The sequence below is a fragment of the Nanorana parkeri genome, unplaced genomic scaffold (genome assembly GCF_000935625.1).
Source record: "Nanorana parkeri isolate BGI_ZX_2015 unplaced genomic scaffold, ASM93562v1 scaffold930, whole genome shotgun sequence".
Lineage (NCBI taxonomy): Eukaryota > Metazoa > Chordata > Amphibia > Anura > Dicroglossidae > Nanorana > Nanorana parkeri.
Genome location: NW_017307198.1, coordinates 514,012 through 530,904, shown reverse-complemented (window position 1 = coordinate 530,904; position 16,893 = coordinate 514,012). Strand labels below are relative to the sequence as shown.

Below are 16,893 nucleotides of genomic sequence, written 5' to 3'. Positions count from 1 at the left end.
GTCACGGCAGGGAGCCGTGACAGGATTGAGAGGTGAGCGAACGCCGGTATGTGTTCGCTCACCTCCCGATCTACTGAGCCGACCTGTGGCAGTGTCATTGTCACAGGTCGGCTAGAACTATGAGGCGAGTGAAAAGCACTCACCTAATAGTTCTCCTTTAACTGGTTTCCTACTTCTCCAGTCTTCCTCTCTTTGTGACTGATCACCGAAACGGCTTTCTCTTTGCCGCTCCGCCTGTCGCAGGCATTCCCACTTCATCAAGTAGAATGCAGGAGCAGCAGTCTTGCATTGTACGTGGGAATGCCGAGGGCCCACCAACAACCCGGAGTATGGAAGAAAAGAGAGCTGGCTGCCGGGAGAGTGAGACAAAATAGAGCTGAAACAACAAAATCGCTTATAATCGATAATGAGAATCGTTATTGATTAGTTGCAGCCGCTATTGCTCTGCTCCACCCTGCTCCTCCTTGCTGAGAGCCGCTGCATGCTGCGGTCTGTGTCCCCTTCAATGAGAGGGGACACTGAGCGCTGCAGCCAGCACCCAGTGGGGAGTAGAGGACGCAGTGCCTCTGCATTCCCCTCGCTTCCATGCCCCGTTCCTCCTCTGCTGCTGCATCCACGATCCTCCTCTGGTGCCCCTTCTTCTGCACTATGTATTACTTCAGTTTCAAAAATAATTACAACCTCCTTGGTCTACCCTCCCTTAGTTTTTAACAAAAAGGGAAAAAGCATGGTCTAATCTTTTCTTCACCCAGGTAATTCTTAATAATAAAAAAAAAAAAAAAAAGACACACAATGGAAAATCCAACTTTTAATCCTACATAAGTCGTGGCATGCCTGTGATGGGATGCTGGAGTCAACAATGAACAGAAGGAAAAAGCTGCTGCTACATGCAATTTGGCAAATGCTTTAAACAGTGGGTATGCTTACATGGACACTACCAATAAGGTTCCAAAAACTATATGCTGCTCAATTGTTTCCCATTTGGAAAATATTTAACAAATTCAGATCAAGAAGTTGGTACAAGAAGGTAATGGAATAGCTAGGTAGAAATAGTAAAAGCGTGTGCAGTGTGGTACAAAATGGCTCAGCTGCGTAACACATTTGTGATAGTAAAGCAACTGGCATAAAGTGTAACTCAAATTCTATTTTTATTTTGCATAAAATCTGTTAGGACCTTTCTTCCTGTAGCTGTGATGCCCATACAAGAAAATGGTGTTCTAGGACAGTACATTGGCACAAAAGAATTGCCAGAGGTTCTAGCCATTTCACACGCCACTAAAAATGTGTTCCAGTTTTTATGTGTTCCCACTTGAGAGATTTGCCATCACCAAATAGAACCACAAACAGGCTTTAAAATAAGAAAATAATATCTTTGCTTTTCTTATGAAAATCTTTGCTTTCTTTTCAACAAAGTCTTACTTGTAATCCCATAATGCTCTATCAAATGAAACATTCTAAAGAAGAAGTGGAAATTACGCTATAAATCAATGACCACCAGAGCCATTTCATACCCAAGGTCACCGCACTATAGACCTTGTATGCATTCAAATCGGACATGAGTGAGTTATATCTTATTTTTTTCATTAGTTGTATTTTAAACACCAGCAGAAGCAAAACTAGTTAACATCCTTAACTGACAGGTTGATGTTCTGCTCGATTTCAATTTGTAACTACACATGTAAATAAATGGAAATTGACACGCTGATTAATTGCCAAAAGAGGAAAAAACTCATTAGCAACTAAGGAATTTATTACAAGACCAATGTTTTGTCAACAAACTGCAAGTGGTTTCTTGCTGGAACAGATGCCAGTCCAGTAATGACTGAGCAAGGTACATTATACTGAGTAGTGCTAAAAAAAAGTGTCATAAAAATGTTGTGCAAATAATCTAAGCGCACAAGCAACACACAACATGAAATATATAAATGAATGACACAGCAAGGTTTTCAAAGTGGAATCATCAGTATTTAAAGAAAATTAATTACTGGTATGTCACAATGTATAGCAACTGTACAGCCCCGTGCACACCTGCGAATGGGCCGATCGCACGAGTCTCGTGACCTGCTGCTGGAGCAAGGCAAGGTATAACATAATGACTGCTGCCTCCACCTGCAGCTGTACGCAAGTAATTCCGCCGGATGGGATTACCTGCGGACAATCGCACTTGGACGAAATAGTCTGCGGCCAGGTGTGGTCGGCCATAGGTAATCGCAGTCAGTGTTATTACTTGTGAACAGCTGGAGGCTGTCACTGTATTGTACAGCACAGACGGCATGAGAAACAATTCATGAGACTCATAAGTTCATCCCCACTCACATATTTGTTTTACCATTTATTGGTAATAAGCAGTCCTCGAGCTTCAGTCATGTGATGCCTAGACTGAGAGGAGAAACATGGGAGAAAGATGCCACTATTGTGCTTCAAGCTGTAACATCTTAAATACACCAAGGCACAAAGTGGGACTGCACTACGGAAATAATTTGTGTGGAACATTTGTGAACGCACCCAAGAATGGCACAGGAATCAAGAATTGCATAATTGTGATTTATATTTGCTAAATTTCATTTCTGTAAGATGTTGACCCTGGATGATTTCTGAACAAGAATCCTGGGGAGAAAAGAGGATAAATGCATTGCATTCTCTGTGAGAAGGAATACATGCCTGAAAGTATTAAAATTACACATTTAGCTAAAATAAACTTGCCATGAAAAATAAGAAATCAATGCCGCAGCTAATGGTGAAACTAGACACGTTAAAGTCTCCCTGTAAGGCAATGGCCGGTCACGCATGGGATACTGCTCATGCGTGTGGTCCCGTCTTCCGCATTTTTGGTAAACGCGCTAGTGCGCAGACACGCGTGACGTACATGCACAAAGACGTGCTGACAGCCGGCGCACAGGATGTCTTGTGCTTCCTCTGATTGGCCTATATAAATCATTCTTGCCTGCTTTCTTGCTTACTATTGCTGAACAGGCTTTCAGCTAGTGTTGGTGTTCCTGTTACTCTGCCTGATTGCCTACTTCCTGTGTTTGACCCGGATTACCTCAGACTCCTCTTGATCGCTGCCTGCCTCTTGACCCTGGCCTGCTTCTAGACTCTACCTTTGCCTCCTGCCCTTGTTCTTTGCTGCCCGACTGGTTTGATCCTCGGCTCGCCCTGACTACACTCCTGCTCTGTGTCTTGGTACTCTGCTGTCTGCCCGACTCCTGGATCCTGCCCCAGGACTGTTACTCAGCACAGTGCCTACATATCTATTGGCACTCGCGCTACTCTTTGTGCTCTCACTCCCCATTCCCAGGGGTGCATGTCAAAGGGCGCAAGGGTAGCCTCCTCACCTATTCTGTCTCCAACCAGGTCAGTGATACTACCTTTTAATCTACATTCACATCCATGACAACACTGAATTGGACAAAAATTCTCAAACCTTTTTCGGCATTGCATGCATTACCAGATTGCTACAGGGATTTAACAATTTTTACAACTAAGATGAACAATTTTGCAGTGCCACAGTGGAAAAGAACAAATAGAAACACTGCCATTATGTTATCGTATCAGAAATGAACACTTGGTTAATGAGAAAGTCCTTGACACGTATTTGTCCATTAATACCCATTTATTTTTCTCTTGGAGAATAAACTAGTATAACGCCTTGGCTGCCACTAAAAATTATTACAAACAAAAACTTTATAGTGAAAGAATTTGTTTTTTATTTGTTTAGTTCTGAAGAGCACGGGGAATGATTACAACTCCTAAAATAATTTACTGCTGTCTAAAGCTCAGTTGGAGCTTTTCCCTCTCCAACAGCAATACAGACAGAAGTAAAAATGTTCTTGTTTTTTTTACGTTAAAGCTGAAGTTTATTTTTATTTTTTTAAGGATACAGCACAAGTCACAATATTTGCCTGTGATAGGAGTGTATCCCACCTCCTCCAGGCTTCTGCTTACTGACAAAATCTTGTAAGTTCAACTGCAAACTTCCTGAATCATCTTCAGAGACAGCTATGTGAAAGGAAAAGCAAGCATTAAACATAACGTACCCCAGGGCGGGACAAATGCCTGCAGCACTTTCCTGCTGGAGGCAGAGGTGTTGAAATTTACAAAAAAACTACTTGTCCAAGGACTAAAGCGGGGGGGCAATCTACTTGTCATGATGCAAAAAAATTATTTTAACCAAAACCATATTTAGGGTGCTCTGGACATCTGATTATAATTATTATGAGAATTTTACACTTTTATGCCAGTTTAAAAAGGAGGCATTTATTCTATCACACGTGAGTGTCAAGCAACGCTTTTTCATTCTCACTTCCATTCACCTTGATTCATTGTTACTCCCTGGTTATTTTCCATCCACACAGCCTGCACCAGTCAGTTGTGCTCCTTTCTTCCTTTTTCCTTTCTTTTTCATTAGTATACAGTTAAGACACCTCGATCTCAAAACAAAAGGAGCCGCACACCGGCCTTAATACACCCCACACCCCTCTAAGAGTGCGCTAACCAATCAGTCTTCATTTTTTAACTTTCTAAAAAGGAGGGTTGCACACTGCTGGTATCATCTACAATATACTTTATGGTTCAGTTTGAGCTGAGTGTATCTAGTTACTTAGTATATAGTGGAATGTGTTTATTTTGTCTTGGAGTTTTGAACTTAAGTAGTTTGAAATTACCCTTCATAAAATCTTCACTTGTGGTGTAAGGGCTATTGTGCGATGCTCTTCACATTTTGTGGTTTAAGTCTTCTGTAGAATTGCTGCAAAAATAGTCTGTAGCCATTCTTTGGGAATTTCCTCATCTTGGTAAATGATTCTTACGATTTGAGCAAATTTTCGTTGTGGAGACATGAGAAAGACTGAAAAAATTATTAAAATAGCTTTCCCTGGAATTGAGCTTTAAACAAGCTGAGAAGGCTTTGTCAAATTTTAGAACTACTTGAAACTTGATGAAAGCCTACTAGCAGCTTTGAGTGGAACAGCCAGCGCAGCACCCATTTAGATCTGTATTCTAGATTCTAAACAATGCTTTTAAAGCTTTAAAAAAAAAGCTATCAGAAGCTTGCTGAATGGTTTGCAAATGTTTTGTAAAAGCTTGCTGTACACACAACTCTTATACAAACTGAAACCAATTCGTAAAAGTTCACAGGCTAATGCTGGCCATACACTACAATTTTTTTTTTGCATTCTAACCACTTCTTACTCTGTTTTGACCACAAAAACTAACAAATGGATTAGTACAACAACTTATGGTCTAAGTCAGTGCTCCCCATTTTTGCCGGGAGGGGAGGTGAGTCACAGGACCCGCCACCTCACTGTGAAGCCCGTCGGCAGTGCGGGGCCCCGCGGCCCGGTACCATTTGATCCACGGACCGGTACCGGTCCGCGGCCCGGGGGTTGGGGACCACTGGTCTAAGTGATTACAAGCCCTTCCACCTCCTGTATTGTTCCTTTATAGCCAAAGTGATTGACTGCTATACCGTTCCCTCTAAGATTGTTAAAGAAGAACTATTATCTTCCTGTTTGCATTCTTCTTTTGTGTCTTGACTGGTCTGATCAGAATAAATGATGCACACAGGAGATACGTCATCCTGGGATGGCCAAAGATACTGAACCCAGTAGAAGCCGAGTAGAAGATGTTGACCCAAAGGAAAGATACAGCCATTGCATAGTTGGTGCAAAGTCAGTATAGTTTTATTAAAAGTGGTTAAATAAAGTCTCTTAATCCGATCTTCTTCTTTCCTGTCGTTTTCAAGCCTTCTTTCCAGGGCTGCTGCGGGTCTCCGATCCAGCGCTGACTCTTCTGTCCTTGCTGGTACTTCCTGTACCAAGGTGTCTGCATGCGGGTGCACACATCCATATACTTACCTTGTGCCTCTCTTCGTCTCCCGGCCGAAAATCAGAACTGCGCATGCGCCCGTCCCAAGATGCTTTGCGGCTACCTGAGAATTTTCAGATTATCGGACGAGAGCACGCGGTGAAGACACAGGTAAGTTTAAACCGCTTTTAAAGCGTTTTTTTCTTTAAACTTTTTGCATATATCTACTGCTTGCTAGCAGTAGATATATGCAAAAAGTTTAAAGAAAAAAAAACCATTAAGTGTAGCTTTAACTACAAAAAAACAGTTGATGCACAAAAACAAACAAACCATGAAAGCATATTTTTGTTACTTAAAACCAAGTATTCAGTTACATTTTTTCAGTAATAACTTTTTATTCACCACTAGCAGCATTTATTGCATGTATCAAGCTCAGCTTTAGGGCTGAAAATACACGAAGAGCTATTCTTGTTGCCCAGAGTCGTTTTTTCTTCTACTCTATACTAGAAAATGTAACGAGAATCTGGTTTAGTACTTATGTGCAAGAAGAACAGATTTTTCTGCAGATACTTTTGATTATGATGGATCACTGATGCTTGAAATGAAATGTGTTTTTCCAGCACTATGGAATTACATCTATTATGACCAAATCATTACAAAACATTAGTAGACCAAAAAAGGATCAAAGGAGAATATATTAAAAATATAAATGGAAAAATATTCAACTATCAAGATGAAAAATTTCCTCAGGACACTGAAAAACCCCCCCTAAATGTATAAAAGAAAGACGTGATATTATATAGCAAGAGCATTTTACTATCAACATGCAACATTTGCAATGGACACTCATTTAAAATTAGTTTCTAAAATGCATTTATTTTCCCACATTTCCACAATACAGGCAAACATTAAACCATGTTTGTTTTTATTTCTGACATTAAGAAGGTTATTTACTAAAGGGTGAAGAAAAATCTAGGGCAAAATAGCCGATTTGGAAAAATTCTCCAATTCAGCTATGTTGTCCTAGATTGTTTACATCTCCTGCCCTCTCCAAACTCTTCACCCTTTAGTGCATAACCCTGTTAGAAGCAAGATTCCTGGATGAATCTATATAACAAAACATTAACATTTATTTTAATATTTAATGAACAAATATGTTTTTGAGCAATTTCAAAATCATATGTATTAATGTACATATAATGTTTGCATGACATGTTATCTTGAAATACTAAAATAAAGCTATTGCGTACATAAAAATGTGGCAGATCGGCACCAATCCTTAGGTACAGCCAGGTCAAATGTTTTTTGTGTGAAATTCACACCAAGATTAACATGACACACTACCATACCTAAATCCTAGAACAAAAATTAAGTACATTGCAGCTTACCAGTCCATAGATGTGGTGGCTGCATTATTTGATTAAGGGTTTATTTCCTTTACTTTCACCAGGTGATTTGGTCAGTAACACACTTCTTGTCCTAGGGCAACACCATTTAATAACTACCGTATTTTGCGCTCCATAAGGCACACCGGACCATAGGACGCAGGGAGGGTAGGTTTCTGACAGCTGCAGTTAGTGATAGCTGAGACAGGTGGCGCTGTGATTACAGCGCCACGGTCTCAGTGATCACACAGAGCAGACGAAGAACGGACGTTCTTCATCTGCTCTACGGGCTCTATGGTGAGCTCCTATGCCGTGGTCACGGATCCCCCAGAAAAGCAGGGGACCCCGAAAACCACGGCGCGGGGGCCCTGGACACGATCGCCGCCGCCGCTCGATTTGATACAAGTGATCTGATTAGATCACTTGTATTAAACGAGCAGCGGCTCCCACTGTACATTTAGCTCTGCTTGTCCGGAGCAGGGCTGAATGTACAAAAAAACTACTCGCCCGGCACCCGAAACTGCATGTCCCGGGCGTCAGGCGATAGGGATTCGCACCATAAGACGCACAGACATTAGTTGCCCGCCATTTGGGGGTAAAAAGTGCGTCATATGGAGCGAAAAATACGGTATACTGTATTTATAGTGAGGCAGTGTTGTCACCCTAAAACATGACTTCAGAACCCCCCTGCCTCTTCTTCTACATAACATAGCTGGGAAGGGCTCTAGTGTCAGAGATATCTGAAAACAATGTAACGGTGCTGCACAGGATTTGTTAAAATTATCCCTTGCAGCATGGGGGTTAAGTGGACGTTTTGTCAAGGAAGCAAAAGTAAAGAAGAAATACTTATCTGATCCTCAGTCCTTCTAAATTATACATTCATGTTGCACACAAGTACTTCTGTGGTATTAAAATAAAGCTCTAAGCTTCAGGAGAATAGAGAAGGGTTACAGGCATCTCAACTCTCCCGGATGTTCTGGGAGTCTCCTGCTATGAGACAGCGGCTCCCGGACACCCGGGAGAGAAACATTTTCTCCCGCAAAGGTTTAACCTGCTTTATCTAGCAGAGTAAACATTTCTCTGTCCTGTTTTTTTCTTCTTTCTCTTGACATCGGCACTGCCGCCGTTAGTCAGGAAAAAAATAACACGGCATAGGAATGATTAGCTAGATTGCTATTTCAATTTGCAATAGCCAATAGGAAGCTGGCTATTGAACCCGCCCACTGCTGCTGTCAATCAGCAGAGGTGGACCTGAAGTTCTCCATCAGGTCCTCCTCTACTGACTGACAGAAGCAGAGGGCGTGTGCAATAGCCAGCTACCTATTGGCTATTGCAAATTGAAATAGCCAATAGCAATCTAGCTAATCATTCCTGTGCTGTTTTTTTTTTACAATAAAAAAAAAAACAGCAGATAGCAAGGGAAGCATTAGCTTCTTTGCTAGCTCCCAGCATTTCGGGGGGGTGCTCTCTTCCTTGTTGTTGCCCCCCCCCCGGGTGGGGGGGGGTGACAGAGGGCATCTCCCCGAAATGAGAAAGGCACCTCCCTGAAATTACTTATTTCAGGCTGGGATCCCTTGGGTTAGGGCCTCTGTCAGATTTTCATTATTCATGCATGTTAGTTTACTGCTCAACTGACCACACAGGTAGTGAAATAAAACTCCTCAAAAAGTCACATATGGCAATTAGAAACTTGACAGAAGTTCTGTCTAAAGATGAGGCTGGCTTAGTAAAACCCAGTTTGCCTGACTGCCACCCCCTTCCTCCTGACCCAATCAGTGTTGGCAGTTGCGGCGGGGGCATTCACCAACCACTTTGTGACATGTACCTGGGTGCACCTCCCTCACAACTGAATGGGTCAGGATAAGAGGGTGGCAGTCAGAGTTTTAAGAAGGATTGGGCAAACAGGGCTTGCACCAAGCCCAGCCTCATCTCTAGTTCAGACCACTATCAAAACCGTGTTCTCCGCCCTCCGATCCGGGGATTCTGGCGAGCGGTGCTGGATGTGTACCTCAGGGTGACGGAGTTGTGGTGGCTGATGACCCTAAGATACTGTTGCTGTCTATGGTGCCCAGGTCGCTTAAGTCGGCGAAAAAGGGCTTACTGAGCCACTTTCCCACGGCGGCCAGAGCAGTCATCCCGCGCCATTGGCGTACACCGGTGGTCCCCACCCTGGCTGAATGGACTGTGGAAATGGATCGCATCGCTGACTTGGAGGGGTTCCTGGCTGAGGAACGTGATGCTGGTCCTCAATATGTACGTGCATGGCTCACCTTCAGGGGGTCGGCAGATTTCTCGGACGCTATTTCTCACTGACCTCTAAGCCCGGCGGACACCCTGGCAGGGGGTGGGACTTTCCAGTGCTCTTTTGTGTGCTCTCCTGTACTCACTTTGCTCTTCTCTCCTTCCTTGTTACTCTCTGTATTGCCCTCATAAGCCTTGGGGTTTTACCCTGAATGTCCTGCCTCACTGACTGTGCCCTTCTCCTAGGGGCTCTAGGTCCCTTGTACCCATCTTAGCCATTTAGGAGGGCAAGGGAACTTCACTGTGTAGGCAGCCTCTCGGCGTCCCATGTCATCTACTCCCGAGTCACGGGAACAACGGGACTTATAACCTAGGGCTGGCGGCGTGTGTGGTCCCGCGCCCTTACTGTGCAATACTCTGTATGGCTTACTGGCATGCACTGTTCGGTGTCAGATCCTTGTTCCAACATCTGTTTATCACTAACTGTGACGTTACCATACTGAGATAGGCTCCCTAGGGGACGCCCACCCTATGTTCTGTGCTTTTGTATTGTTTCTTTGTGACCAATGTTTTTCTGTGTATGCTTATTCTTTGATATATATCCTTTGTATATGGCAAATCTCAATAAAACTTGATTGTACCAAAACCGTGTTCTCCTTACTTTCAGTCTAGGAGATTCAACAGGTATTCAGAGCAAATCTCCCCTGGGAGAGCTGCCAGCACAGGGTTCATCATTGTGAATTTTCTCCTTTACGCTTGTTCTGGAGACAAATGCAATTTGTTTGCAACAAAAAGGGAGGGGGGTCTCCCAAAAAAGAAACAGAAAGCAAATAAATTCTTACTGTTCTGGTTGTAACCCTTACTTGCTAAACACAAGACTAGGAAAACATTTTGGCTGGAGTACTTTAACTTGTTTCCTTACAACACTGCTTCTGATGTTTGTCTGTGATATTGCCTGGGGCTACCATATTAACGGGGCCGCAGTTGTGTGTACAAACACATTATACTTCTACATCCTGTCGGCATATTTTATGGTCTAGTCTCCTATAAGCTCCAGCATCAGATATACATAAAGCATGCCAGGATTGCGACCACAAGCAAGTTATACACTATAAGCAATTTATTTCGTATAAGCAACTGTTTAAAGCAGGGCTTGCCAAATTTGCTTTGAAAGCAGGAGTCAGCTAAAAATGTTAGGGGTAAGGTTTTTTTTTTTAAACTGACAAATCTGTATTTTGAGTGACGAAAATAATTTCGCACCCGCGAGAATTCGCAAACGACTACAATACCCAAAATTGGCTATAGGCGATGCCTTAAAAGCTTATACCTCTCATTAGTTTAGTGTGAACAGTGATTAATAGTAGCGGCAGTACCATACAAGCTGTATGGAACAGCTGGTACCGGCTTTTTAAAACTCTATGTGATAGCATATATACATTGAGAGGTCCTCTTTATGGAGACATCAGCAAAAGCCCATCCCATCTTCTGGGGGAAGTGGTGGTGCAGTGAACGGGCTGAGTTGGCATTGGCGACCTGGAGTCTGGGATTTGCCGAGCCCTGGTTAAAAGGCTAAAACTCAGAATTTTAAGTCTGTCTTAACTGTAATTTTCTAAATTTATTTTGGTTTTAAATCATTCCCCCCACCTTTCCCAAGTACTGTTTAACTGGTTTTATACTTCCCTTCAGCCCCGACCCAGTATCTTCACTGTGTGGACCCACTCTGAACCACATTACCTGTTCACTGAAAAACAGAAGCTCCATAAAGCGCATGCATCCCACAGACCCAAACATTCGAACTGGAGCGCTGTACTCAAGGTGTTCTCCAGCTGTCCCTCAGAGTATGACTTTCCCACGGAAATAAATGGGGCTGCTGCATGCATGATAACTACGATGCACAGATTTTTCAGAGGAAAGGCTGTGCGGCTCAGAGCATGGCTGCACAGTGCAGATGGCTGCATAAGGACTGAAGGTAAGTATAAAATTAAGTCGGCAGCACTCAGGAGTAGGGGAAAAAGTTAAAAACAACATACACCAGAATTTAAGACAGCCATGCCTATCTTTAAAATAATGATAGCTTTGTCTTTTAAAGAACCTGGTGATCCTGGCAATGGACAGTACTTCCTCCTTAAGGGTGACCACTATTTTGTCTGCAGTGAATAAAATGCAGTGTTACCCTGTACAGTAGTATCCTGACATATTCTAAGGGTGAAGATTAACCGTGTTGTTACCGCCGATAACTATCCCTGCCAATCATAGCAGGACAGGTATGAAGAGGGATCCCACTGCGCCACTGCCTCCAGGTCCAGGGCAACCTTTTCAATTCCTAGTCTGGCTCTAGTAAAGACCTTGGTGGCCTGTGTGATGATGTCATACGGGCAAAGAAAATAATTACAGCAAATCCTGGAGAAAGGCAAGTAGTATTAAAAAAATAAAATAAATAATAACCGATTAATCGAACTTAATAATCGGCTAACTAATCGATTTTGAAAATAATCGTTAGCTGCAGCTCTCTATATATATATAAATAAATAAAACCAGGCCCCATGCAGCCCACAGGAAAAGTACTGCACGATAAACGGTTAATCGGATTGGTGGCTAGTTCTACGGGAAAGTTGTGCTTCTTGTTTGCATTTCATGGTTTACTTTTTTATTCTCAGTCTCACCACACTTTTCCTTTAAGATGTTAGATTTACACAAAGTGTAGCAAACTGGAAAGAAGATAAAAACTAGAAAGCCTAAAGGGCTAAGACAAATGAGATTCTGTCCATCATTTCCCTATCTTAATCCTTAAAGGAATGCTGAACTATATGATTTGGATTAATATTACTTTTGACAATTTAGCCCTTTAGAAGGAAACTGCCACACAAGAGCTGTATAGCATACATACCATTAGTGATTTTCTCTTACCACTGTTATCTCATGTCTTATATCATTTCCCTCCGAGATTTATAAATAGTCCCAAATAAAGAAAGCAGCAACACACATCATGTGCATGTACACATATGTCAACAGGATTAGGGAAGAAAACATATTTTGGTCAGCCATACATTTACTCTGGTAAATCCAGTTAAACAGAATAATTTCACCTTTGGCAAGGACTAAATGTCACACAGAATGCATAAATGATTTTCAAGTCACTAGCATAGTGCAAAAAAAAATTGCAGGCACAAATGGTTAAATCAATTCATGTACACTATATGGACTTCTTACAGGATAAATGGAACATGATGACCTTGTTACTAGGCATCCTAAGTTTTCATACCTAGTGTTTCAGGACAGGCGGCAATATTCTGAAATATAGAACCAGTACACAGAGATTTTGCAATTGGTTGACATGTTGTTGCCTTGGGCATGTGCAATGTATTGATCCTGCATATCCAATCTGAACAGTAAACATGCATGCAGCATCTTTCTCCCTGTCTAGTGTTTTGAACTGGAAATAATAACTGCTGTACTGGTCACTTTTGCGTTGTTGTATATGCAGTTATTTTCTCATCACCAGCTACTTTAGATAAACATAAATTTACATTTCAGAAGTTCAGGAATAAATTCAGCTTGTATAGTTCAGGGTTCACAGAATGTAAAGAGCCAGTCTGTTTCCCAGCAGCAGATTATGCATTCTTGCGCAACAAAATGAATATTAAAAGCAGACCTCCCCCAACACTAAAAAATCCCTGGGGCTAACATCTTACAGTAATTTGTTAAATATTTTTCTGTAACTTAGATTTAAAGGGTATCTATGGTAAAAACCTAATTATAAATACGTATTTCTAGAACTTATTAACCCCTTCTAATAACCATGTTCATCTAGACGTCTGTACACTTACTCACTGAAATTGCCCATAGGATGTACTTCCTCAGTGCAGTGACTAAAATTCGATTGCACCACAAGGTATTGTGGTATTGTGCAGTATGGGGGCTGGGAGGTGGGGTGCCATTCAAATGAATGGCAATGCAAAGCACCTAGCTCTATGCTGTGCAACAGTATGCGTTAATTGCATGGAATGATGCAATTATTACTATGCTCCGATATGCACAAGCCCTTACACTTGGGATAGTGTATTGGCTGGCTGCATCCCATGTTGAGAGCACGTTTCACCACTATTTAATAGTGCAACTCTCACAGAGCCTGCTTTCTAAGCTACAACCCAATGTCTGAACAATGTGCCATCATCATTGCTTTCCTTTCTACACACTACATTGCAGCACCTTTCTACACAACTTAGCATTCTATAGGCGGCCGAGCGGTGTGGGAGGAGAGACGCTGCCGCTCACAGCGCTCTCGTCCTGCAGTCCTCGGCGGCTGTCACTTTCTTTTCTCCCCGCTGGAACAGCGCCCAGCGGGGAGAAAAGAAACCAGGGATGCGCCGATGTATCGGCCGAAACATGGCTCTTTCGGCATTATGCCAAAAGTGCCATTTTCGGCCGATATGTTTCGGCGGCCGATATATTGGTGCATCCCTAATTCTAAGACTTATGATTTTATTTTTTAAAGAAGAGTTCCACTGTCACATTTGCTGGTATTTTTGTATGTTTTTTCTTAAATAAAATGAAACACTGACCAGAATCCTTCCTGCCACAATATACCAATAATTGCTATAAGCCAACTTATAACATGTTTGCATGTGTGTGCCAAATAAAATAAACTATATGTGCCAAGTCTTCGAGTCCCACTGGAGAATCATAACTTGGCTCACATCTCAAAATGACAGCTCCTGCTATTTTTTCCAAAGGGGTGTGTATGTGTGGTAGACGAGGGAAAGTTATCTTTAACTCTCAAAGATCTTCACTATATTAGTGCCCGTTCACACTATCGTGATGCCGTAACTCATGTCACACATGTTGGTGCAGTGCCATTCATTCTAATTGCCACACCAATAAACCTTGCCAACAGACATGTGTTGCAGTGCGCTGCAAAAAACGATACATGTACCTTTTTGGTGTATTTAGTGTTTTGTTTGTTTAAAGAATGAGCGGCCTTAATGCACCACCGTGCATTGTCCATTTTTTCGTCCCTTCTTGGGTGTTGGCGGCTCATTCAAAATGAAAACACTGCCCTAATGTAACATGTAACTGTCTTAATGTACAGCTCCATGTCGCCCGTCGAGGTCACAAGTCGCTCCTACAGGACCCTTTTTTCGGATGTTGCTTTTTTTTTAATGCAGCCCGATGGTGAAGGTCGCTGGATCGTCGCCCCGAAAGTCGCGTTACCCCTTTTGCGCGGATCCGCTGCAAAAGGTATGTCGCTTAGTGTGAATGGAGCCTGAGCCTGAATTCACACCGGTCGTTGGCTTTAACGCATTTTATGGGTGTTTTTTTTAAAAGCATTTCTGAGCGTTTTGCAGGCGTTCCGTTTCAGGTGTTTTTCTATTTGGTGAGATTAATATTTTACCGTAACAAACTAGATGCCTCAACAGAAAACACAATGGGGGGAATTTATCAAAACTGGAGCAAAAGAATCTGGAGCAGTTACCTATGGCAACCAATCAGCATCTGTTGTCATACAACAACTCCAAATGCTGCAAGCAAAATTGTGGATTTAACCATTTATTGGATTTAACCATTCATATGTTGGTATTCTTTTCCCCTATGTATTTTCAAAGGGTATGTTATCCCTTTAAGCCCCAGTAGGGTGTGATTAGGTGCATTTAACATGATTTTCTAAATGCATCTAATAATTTTCAATGGATCCATTCACACATTGCGTTTAGATGCAGTCAGTTCTGCTGCGTTCAGAAAAAATAAAAGTCAGGTGCATCCAGGAAACAATTGTAGCTTCTAAACTCACCAAAATGCATGTAAATGCAAGGCCGCTTTTATTTGCTGAATTCTCCTGGGCTACTTCAATGGACTGTTTCAATGGACAAAGGACAGATACATCTACATGCATATGCATGTAAACATGTATGAAAGCGTATCATGTTAAGCATATAGAAGTACAAACAAAGTATCTAGTCTGAGAGATTTTGCAGACAGACAAGTGGCCAGTGTGAATGAAGCCTTATATGTCCACATGTGTACCATCATGCTTTGTGTATAAATGCAGCTTGCTCTATTTTTTTTTTTCAAAAGGCAACGGAACACACTGGTATGAACTACACCATTGAAAACCTCTATTTTTTGTGTATATGCGTTTTTAATGTGTTAAATGCATTAAAATGCACTGGGTAGGAATGGGCCCTCAAGCTATTACAAAGAGGAGTGGGGTTTTGTGTGTATGGGCTGGAAGCATCAGGGGTCAGTCTAATAGAACCTGAAGACTTAATAAATTAAATCTGTCCTCTTTTCTGTACCATCACATAGGGCATAAATGACAATGCCCACAGGCTAGAACCGGCCTGCCACAAGATTTTATTAGGCCCACCAGTCCTTGGACCGGCAATTCATCCAGCCGCCCTCTAATGACCCGCACCTCCCTCCTGGGCTGCATGTTCCTCCTAGCTCAGGGGTAGGCAACCTTGGCTCTCCAGCTGTGCTGAAACTACAAATCCCATAAGGCACTGCAAGCCACTGTCATGACTCCCAGAGGCAGAAGCATGTCATATCATCATTATATGACAGTCTGGGTGTCCTGTGTGTGAGGGCGTTACAAGTGTCAGCAGTCCCTGTCCATTATATGATAATCCTGGTGTCCTGTGTGTGAGGGTACTAAAAGTGTCAGCAGTGGACAGGAACTGCTGGAACTTGTAGTGCCCTCACACAGGGCACCAGGAGTGTCATATAATCATTAGTAAAAACCCAGCTGCTAGCAGCCACAAGCAGCAGGGTTTTTAATTTTTTTTTCTTCTTCATGTCCAGCCCCTGACATAGGGGGTTGTCAACATTGTTATATAATTTCAGGGGGCTTTAGAACATTTTCAAATCAAGAATGTGCTTTTTTTTGAATGGCAGGAGTTCAATATGTCAGAATGACACCAATCTGAGTGTTTTTAGTCATTTATATTTGTAGTAACAGAATTTGCTTGTGTGTACATATGCCTGAATACTACATAAGAGATGACAGAACAGCATAGTAAATCTAGTTATCTGCTGCCAATACTGGCATACATTAAAGCCACTTAAAACTTTGCCCAGTAACATCTCACTCCACAACACAGCATTATTACTTCCTCCTATTCAGACTTCGCTAATGTAATAAAGTCTTATCATACACACCATTCTGACGGATAATGAGCCGATCGGCAACTTCAATCTTCTACTATACTGTATAAACCCACGTGTAACTCACTTCCTGCAAAAGCACTGTGCAGTCTAAATTACTGTCCCACGGCAACAGGAGTCTGACACACGAGTTCCATCTCCAAGAAACAGCAGCCCTTCTCTTGTATAAACAGATGCAGAAGGCTGTGCGGTTTAGCTAGGCTAGGAGAGATTAGTAAATCAGTCCCGGCTCTCCTAACATCCAGGCCGTTCTTCTGTGGTTACTATAGAGTCAATAATGTTATGTCAAATATACCAGTTT

The 16,893-nt window shown here is 42.2% G+C and overlaps 1 protein-coding gene across 1 annotated transcript in view; it reads right to left on the bottom strand.

Annotated features, from left to right (window-relative positions):
* The window catches only part of TMA16 (translation machinery associated 16 homolog), a 46,311-nt gene extending 29,640 nt beyond the window's left edge, over positions 1-16,671 (bottom strand). Inside the window, exon 1 of the mRNA XM_018566271.1 lies at positions 16,587-16,671. Within this exon, the coding sequence (XP_018421773.1) occupies positions 16,587-16,589 (3 nt within the window). The 5' untranslated portion in view covers positions 16,590-16,671. The remainder of the gene's footprint in view (positions 1-16,586) is intronic.
* Between the last annotated feature and the right edge of the window lie 222 nt (positions 16,672-16,893).